Source organism: Clavelina lepadiformis, chromosome 9, assembly GCF_947623445.1.
Source record: "Clavelina lepadiformis chromosome 9, kaClaLepa1.1, whole genome shotgun sequence".
In the NCBI taxonomy this organism is placed as follows: Eukaryota; Metazoa; Chordata; class Ascidiacea; order Aplousobranchia; family Clavelinidae; genus Clavelina; species Clavelina lepadiformis.
This window is the reverse complement of record NC_135248.1, coordinates 4,055,667-4,064,205: the sequence shown is the minus strand read 5'-3', so window position 1 is coordinate 4,064,205 and position 8,539 is coordinate 4,055,667. Positions and strand designations below refer to the sequence as shown.

Here is an 8,539-nt window from a genome sequence, read left to right as displayed (position 1 = left end):
GGTATATCGTTGCAATATACCAGCATATTTTCCTCTGAAAAATAGGGAAGAAAGAGTTCTTCTCTTTTTCGAAAAAAGGAAACCTTTACAGATTGATCTAGAACCTGTTTTTCCTTGAGTCTGGAGGCTAAGAGCTGAGATTCTTGCTTGGACAAATCTAAATCAAGTACTAAGTCATTCAGTTCTGATTGATTAAACTGCTGAACAGCTACTCTGGTTTCACCAGAAGAGTGTTCAGATTCTGTATCTGTTCTTTTATACTCCAATTCCATAACCTCTTCCCTTTCCGATTCAGTCCCTTTCAGATTCTTTCTTTGACGAGAAAGCGTGTACACACCACTGATATAACAAAATGAATCAGGTTTATTTTTGCATTTACGAGTGTAAAATAGAGCTTATAACGTATCCTACAGCATCTATCCGCAATACCTCACTATAATCAAATTGCTTAGCTTCTTCAAACGCCCTTAAACAGCAGTAGGCTACAACTTAAAAGAGCTGAAAGCTTCTATCTGAAACACTGGTACTGTACCATACAGACAACGCACACTAAATATGAGCCAGAAACGAAAAAATTTAAATTTTCGATTGCATGAAAACTAGAGCATGCATAAAGAAACTGATTGTAGATTTGAAATCAGCATCCCAAAATTGTGTAGAATCAGTTAAAAAATCTCATGCAACAAAAAAAAAAAAAATTGTTGACCAGTGTAATTTACTTAGTTTCAGGTGGAGTTTATATTTGGTTTAGTTAGAACTTTGGATCATGTAGGACAAGGCGGCAAACTCGTCTTATCTAGATTTTGACTATTCATTTTGAAAACTTGCGATTTGCGTTGTACTTAGTTGTTGCATCTTACTTAAAGATGAGATGGTATAAAATCACGCTTTTTAATGTTTATTTTAGATGTAATGTGTGTTATTTTGCTTTTCTTAAACCAGCATAGTGACAGCTGAAGGAAACTACATTGATGTAGAGGATGTATGGCAAAATAATATTTTGTGACCTAAGCTACTTTTGTTTGATTCTGTCACAAACGATTGCTGCTTGACGCTTTACGCCTCATTGCCTTTGACTGCAACTCCAATTGGTGGCCTAAAATAAATCACCCGTGTCGCGTTTGCAATACTTCCGGCCACGACATGCAGGCTCGAAGTGAGGATCCAGCTATTTGGAAGGGTTTTATGGTTTGTGTTTGTTAAAATTTTTCGCAAGTATTTTATTGTGACCAGCAATTAAGTCCAGTACTGCTGAATTGTGGTTTTATTAATATTGTAGACCGGTTTTAACTACAAACAAAACAACGGCGTTTTTATTGAATAAAGTTGGACTACTCTGAGTGGGGCCGTCAAAGTGGTAAGAATGAGTGCAATGTCAGAGTGCTGGGTATGTTGTAACCTGTATTTTACTTTTGGATGGCGCTCAATGCGTGGCCGCCACTATCACAAGATCTGATTCAAATTACGTTCAATCGGTGCAAAGGTGAACTCGAGTCAAGCATCAACTTATAATTTCAGCAACAGTAACTTTATAAATAATTTCTAGAATTAAGCTGACCCGTTATGGACGGGCATTCTGTAGACTTTTATTATTACCATACTACGACCTATATCGGTGTCTAACCATTTTTATCGCAGTTTCATATGTTTTTAGGAGGTTTAAAACCATTGTAAGGCAACAGTTAAATTTACAAGTTTGAAATTGAACGTTTTTAATTGAGCTTGCAGATTTGAACGTCGGAAAAAAGCTAATACTCATATCATGTTTCTGTGCTTTTCACAAATTGCTTTGCTTTCTGTTAGAAATATTCAACTAAAATGTGGCAGTAGATCCACCTTAATCTAATTCTGAAATATGGAAACAAATGTACTTAAACTCTTTCTGGCGGTTTCATTCGGTTTGAATGTTACATTTTTCTACAACTTCGTGATGTTTCCATATTGTTCTGAGAAAAGGTTTGTTGTCTTAATTGCACATTACATCAATATCAGTATTGGGTTGTTTTATTGTATGTATTCATGTATTTAAATCTGTCTATTTTGAATAGTCCACAAGCAAGTCTCTCTAAAAGTCAGGATGGCGGCAAAAAATTGCAAGCACCTTCGCCAATGAAAATCAACAAAGATCAACGTAAAGGTGCTTTATGCAAATATAATATCTACTGTTAAGACGCGCAAATCAGAGATGAAAGCGGGCCAATGGTTTGTCCCGAACCCGAACGTTTAAGTCCAAAGCGGACATTTACTTTTTCTACCTGATTTAGGTCTGACAAAGTTAAATTTACCTAAAGAGTCAAAAATGTGGTTTAAAATGAAACAAAGTTTACATGTTTTCTTGAAACGTGGCTCTTTCTTCTCAGCCGTATAGAGTTTCCTCAACTTCCACTGTAAACTCACAACATGTAACTACTTCCTGCACTACTTATTTGTAATTTTCTCCTTCCGCGTTATTCGTGAGGAAAAACGGAACATTTTTATTTCCGTTACCTAAACTTGTTCTTGTCTCCTGATCATAGGGGTTTTTCAGATGCATACCGCGTTGCAGGCCACACCATTTACATGTGGAGTCTTCCCACCCAATTGGGTGCGTTTCTGTATACAACTATTATTTTCTTCCGTCTAACGATAACCCTTCTATCTTCTACAACTGTCACGAGAATATCTTTACGCACTTATTTTAAGAAGCACTGAATTTTAATGTTATATAATCCAATTGTTAAGGCACTAGTTTGGGTTGTAGTTTGTTGTTGTGTAGTAATATTTTACCGTTGTGGCACTTGTGACCGTTATCGTTTTTAGGAAATTGTAGTTCTATATACACGTGCACGTTTTTCTTTGTCCCCTACAGCTCTTCCCCGGAGCATGTCACGCTACCCGCGAATCCTTTTTCCTCGTTGACTGATGATGGTGAATGGTACGATAGTTTGGTGACCAATAGTTGGGGCAGTCTACGTTTTAACTTTGTAGTGAAAAGATGGATGTTTTTACCTAAGATATGCGATTAAAAGTGCATGAAACAAAAAGAGCTAAGTGACTAGCCGTAAAGCGGGAAGGTTCCTGGTAGGGAAAAAGTTTGGTTACACAACCACACCACCATCTTCTTGTACTGTAGAAGCCAAGTACTTAAACGTTGGTACCACTACTTCTAGCGGCTTGACTTCTTCTTAGAGTGTTAGATTCTGTCGACAGCGCTCAGATATTTAAACAAAATGTGTGTTAAGTTTCAGAATTTCCATTTGGACTTTTGAAAAGACCGCAATTTAGCTAATATACTAAATACTAACATTTATAGCTAATACTTGACTAATGTAGCTGCTGATATATAAGCATAACTGTAATCTACGTACTCATTACCAAAATGTATTTCGTACAAATTCTTCAGCTAATATAACTAATGGACTGATACTTATACAATGTAGCTAGTAAGTAGGCCTACCAGAATGTTGTAAGTTAAAAAACTGTTTCAAGTACACCAAAATTTCAAAGCTGTTGTAAATAATGTAGTTAATAATAATAATTAATCCACCTAATGCAGTGGTTCTTAAACTGGGGGGCGTGTAACATTCGTAAGGGGGGCGCGAGAGATGACAAGCTGTATATGAGCTATGTCTAAACATGCTTTCTTGACTTTCACTATAGGTTCATTTTTACTCAAATTTTAAAGAGTGTCACGATGGTAATTGTATTTTTGAAATTTGGAGTCTGAAATACGTCAATGGTTACGTCATAATATTTGGTGTTTCTCCGCATTGAAGCGTATTGTTTTCGTTTACTCATTCATGCACTCCTTGCTCGACTAACTGTTCTCTTGTGTTCTCTTTTTGCGGTGACCTGTTTTTTCTCACAACGCGGGGCGGCGTAACAAGAAAAACTGTTACAAATGTATCACTTGTAGAAATACTTAATTTACATTAAATGCATTTTCTTTAGTTTTACAATTATGATGTAGGCTATACAGGAAGCCAGATGTTTTTGCTACTAACCTGTAAATATCCGATCAGTTTACGACATATAATTTTCGAGTCATTAACGATTGAAAATTTGTGTGCAGTGTCGGCCACACATAATAAAAATAGTAATGTCGCGCACCCGGTTTAAATAGGGTAAAACCAACGTCAGCCAATATTAAAACCGTAAAATGAAGTAAAATTTAATTTTAGTATTGATTTAATAACCAGGTATTTTAATAATTAAACTAATTGTATTGACACAAAATGAGTGGAAAAAGAGAAAGTATGACCAAAATCATCTGAAGTATGGCTTTATAGATACCACAGTGAACGGGAAAGTCGTACCGCAATGCGTGATATGCTTAGAAAAGCTAAGCAATGACGTTTTGAGACCAAGTCGTTTGCAGCGTCATCTTCATGAATATAAAGACAAAACCTAGGAACAAACTTGACTGTGAAGCCGATCTAAGATGTGCATTATCTTCTACAAAGCCTCGAATTAAACGTTTGGTTTCCAAAAAACAACTACATCCTTCACATCAATGAAAGTTAATTGAAAAGAAATTGTTTTTTGTTTAATGCTTTTTTATTTTGCCTTGAGGTGGGGCGCGAAATTGTTAGGTACCGTCAAGGGGGGCGTGTGCCAAAAAGTTTAAGAACCCCTGACCTTATGTAATTAAGCTACAAACGTGACACAACTATTATTAGCTACATTTGCCGCATTACTTGCATTGCCAACAATTTAGTATACACCGGAGCCGTTTTACATGTAGGTCTAACGCGTACCTATACGTTTTTTTCCTTCACGTTGACACTCATAGCGTTTATCTAAGTTTTAGTTAGGAGTACAGGGATGTTTCTATGAAATATCCAGCGGATACATGGCAAAAATAACGTTCAGAATTCATGTTGTTAATCCTTCGTAATCCCTTGGTTTGTCACGATGTCCCCCAATTTCGCAGGTGACTGTTTATTAACTGTTGTATTGTAGGATTTTATCTTTGCATTATTTTATTCCTTGTTAGCCGATCAAAAATATTTCTTTCTTCAGATCAATGTTTACTTCGAAAAAGAAACTTAATTAGAGGAGCTTATTCGGAGGCACTACAAGTAAGAGAGTTTGTGAGGAAATATTTTCGTAAAGATTTGAATTTGACGACAAAATCTGCCTTGCAAGAAGATTATTCTAAAAATTATCTTCCATTCAGGTAATTAGAAAGTATTGAAATACTTTGTCTCAAAACTTTTCACAAAAATACCTTTTAATAATAGTTTAACCATATGTAGCGACATCGTACGAAAACTTAGGTTTCTTGTTGATGACATCCATCGTGAATCTCACAAAAACTTGACAATTCTCGGAGATCAAGTTCAAGAAAGGATTCGCAAATTGCAGGTGAGCTTATAATGCCATACCGGAAAAACAGTAACCTAATGCTTAAGTCAAGCTAAAGCACGGACTTTTGTTTGAGTAGAATCCAAGCGACTGTAAAACGGCTAAAAAGTTGATTTGCAAGTTTCCTCATTGTGGTTTGGGATGTCAGTTTCACCACATCGGCAAATGTTTGTTAGTTGCGCTGGGCACAAATCGTTTAATGTTGGTGAAATATAAAAATGTACACTACAAAGGATTTGAAAAAGTTTTTTTTCCGTTAACTGATGCTTGTTCAACGGAAGAATTGCCCAAGCACACTGAGGAGTGGAATGGAGGTATGATGCCCAAATAAACGATCATTTTGCGTAATCTGCAAACTAAAATGATTGTTTTCTTATTTATATTTAAACAGTCTGTAGCAACGAATTAGCAATCTGGAGCCTATTAAAATTTAGTTTAACGTAATATACGTATGCTAATGTGCTACATGTTAACTGCTTTAACATTAAAACAATCAAAGGTCAAAAGTCGATTAAATTAACTAGGTCCAGTTTCATTTATCTAATTATTTGCGTTTAGATATAAACATGCGATTTAGTTTTTGAAACGCTTAAAGTAATTTTTGCCATTTAGAATTGCTGACAAATTATCACAACATTCCTGTGGTTAGCTTGGGCTTGAACAAGAGGTATCCCCACACTCGTTTTAAAGCGTTTGCGATTCCACATAATTTGAAAGGTAAATTGTGTTCAATTTTTAATAGAGCTGTTTCTTGAAGCTTATGTGGTTGGCGTCACAAGTATTTTTTTTATTTTGCTACATTAATTAGACATCAAAATGCATCATTTGACTTGGTTTTTGGGTTTGCTTGTATTTTAAAGAAAAAATCAAAGTTCTTCACGACGACCCCAATTCGTGGTGGATTGGACAAATAATGCGCTACATTTTTAGACCTAAGCCTTGGGTCACGGACAAAGTGCAGCAAATTACAAGAAAACTAAATCTTACTCGTCCTTACGTCAGGTAGCGTACTTTCAAATATGTCTCAACTGTAAATCAAGTACTTTTTCGTTTTACTTTCTATGATATATGATGTTTCGTCACAATTAAACAAAAAATTTAACCAGCAGCCACTTTCAGGAAAATTTTTTATTAACTTTGATGCTGTAATGTCTTCCCTGCAGTATTCACGTTCGAAGAACAGACAAACTTCGTCACGAGGCGAGATATTTTAACATTGAGGAATATATGGTTAGTGAAGTCCTTTTTTCCTTTTTTGATTACTGTGAATACAACTTGCTTTTTGGTTTTGACAAAGAGTTATACATTTTTGTTTGCTAATGACTTGAAGCCAAATGTTTTTGTTGGCTGCTGTAACTATTTGAAAACAAATTATTGCAGCAACACATTGTCAACTGGTACGAACGAGACGAAGAACACGCTCGCAGTTACACGAGAAAAGTGTATGTTGCGAGCGACGATCTGGCGAATGTAATACCGGATGCTCGTAGCAAGTAAATAGGCCCACACAAATAATTGGCCTAATGTCGTCATTGTGCTTTGCTTCAGCACTTTACACGTTTGACCAACAAGTCTAATTTGTAATAGGTACCCTGATTACGAATTTTTGTATCATGCTGCCCACGAAGACAAGCCTTTAAAAAGTATGACACAAATCGGTCAAGATCGCGAAGAAGAGGCCGAACTTAATTCATTAGTTTTTGACTTAATGATTTTATCACAAAGTGACTATTTCGTCGGAACATACAGTTCTAATGTAAGTTCTTGGTAGCCTAATTTGTTGCGTTTGTCTTTGACAAAACTTCGTGGAATACCTTTTTTAACCCTTTATAAGTTGTTAGCAAATGAGTTCGCGTGGTTCTACGGGAATGTTCGTTTGAAAGTCCATTTGGTCGATCAGTCTATTCTTTTTCGGTTACAGATCGCCCGTCTTGCTACGCAGCTCATGCAATCGTCAGGTGATGCTACTTTTAGGTCACGCTCCATTGATTATCGAATGTTTTTCGACCGGGGACTTCCCTTAACGTATCGGGCAATTGAAAATTTTTCCGGTGAAAAGGAGGATCTTTTTTTCTCGGCTGGAGAGATGATTGTCCTTAACGCCAAGAGAGAATGTCCCTTGTACAAAGGAATAGGTAGAAATGAAGCTGGCAGTCACGGCAGCTTCCCAATGCACAAGGTTGAAAAAATATTCACAACTGCGCAATATCTAGCGTTGAATGACACATTCTAAAGAGCGTGTTTTGGTTTCTTTTTGTGTAAATGACATTCACTCTAACGTTGGCCACGTAATTGCATCCACACTAGATTAAACCAATACGAGATTATACCCACATGAGATTGCACCCACACGGAATTAGATTGCACCCACACGGTTTTAGAGCTAAGGAGCCGAGGTACTTGTTTCTTGCAGACCCAAAGCCCGAACGTGTGCAATTGCTTTCGGGTATAATTCCTTGTGGGTGCAATTTCCGTTTGGGTGCAATCACTATGGAACTCACACGAACAGCGATAGCGCCTACACGGAACGAATGTTTTATCTTGGCATTCTTGCAATTCTCTACAGCAGTGGTTCTTTACCTTTCCAATCCCATGTACTCTCATGCTTAAACATATTGGCGTCTGCGCAACGAATTAAACGGGTGCGTATGATGAAAAAGCAAACGATTTTGTAGAGTATTGTGATGAAGAGACATAATTATGAAAACACCACACAAATGATTATATATTCTGACTCCTGTTGTCTTTTTGAGGGTTAATATTGCTGGAAACAATTATCATGCCATTTGCAACTACAACTAATTATACGGTGTTTATGTTAAATAGTTTTAGTACAGTGGGATTCGGTTAATGCAACCGTTTTTTCAGTACCGTTTTTACTTGGCTGTAAGCCGCCCAAGTTTGTAAAGCGCATGTCATTGCGCCAAAAAATTAATATAAGCTGCTTTTGATTGTAAGCCGCGCAGCATGTGTGGTAATTGTGTTGAAACTAAAATATGTTAAACCGTTTTAGATCACTAGCGTCTATTACAGAAAACTAGAACTGTATTATTTAAATTCCAATAAAAATCTCTGAATTAATTATTTAACTGTCGCCAATATTTGTTTATTTGTAGGTTTATTTCAGCAGTTTTTTGTTAACCTAATCACTTGAACGTTATAACATAGTAATCTAAAAATCTTTTGGAATTTA

The 8,539-nt window shown here is 36.3% G+C and overlaps 1 protein-coding gene across 2 annotated transcripts; it reads left to right on the top strand.

The window, feature by feature from the left end:
- Window positions 1-1,338: 1,338 nt before the first annotated feature.
- On the top strand, window positions 1,339-8,430 carry LOC143470374 (alpha-(1,6)-fucosyltransferase-like). Of its 2 annotated transcripts, XM_076968472.1 has the most exons (12): window positions 1,339-1,357; window positions 1,804-1,956; window positions 2,049-2,137; window positions 5,002-5,158; window positions 5,238-5,346; window positions 5,426-5,660; window positions 5,959-6,063; window positions 6,207-6,348; window positions 6,510-6,576; window positions 6,727-6,839; window positions 6,934-7,102; window positions 7,268-8,430. In XM_076968472.1, exons 2-12 carry the CDS (start codon window positions 1,856-1,858, stop codon window positions 7,577-7,579), a joined length of 1,599 nt encoding a protein of 532 aa, XP_076824587.1. In that variant the 5' UTR covers window positions 1,339-1,357; window positions 1,804-1,855; the 3' UTR covers window positions 7,580-8,430. The 2 variants fall into 2 exon arrangements, with proteins under 2 accessions (XP_076824587.1, XP_076824588.1); XM_076968473.1 differs by lacking the exon at window positions 1,339-1,357 and having other exon boundaries at window positions 5,259-5,346.
- The last annotated feature ends 109 nt before the right edge of the window (window positions 8,431-8,539 follow it).

Bases quoted from the DNA above. Each gene is read 5' to 3' on its own strand.
- LOC143470374 (XM_076968472.1), top strand. From the start codon at position 1,856: ATGGAAACAAATGTACTTAAACTCTTTCTGGCGGTTTCATTCGGTTTG. The intron at 5,661-5,958 runs GTATGATGCCCA...TTTGCCATTTAG, and splicing joins CACTGAGGAGTGGAATGGAG to AATTGCTGACAAATTATCAC. The intron at 6,577-6,726 runs GTTAGTGAAGTC...AAATTATTGCAG, and splicing joins TTAACATTGAGGAATATATG to CAACACATTGTCAACTGGTA.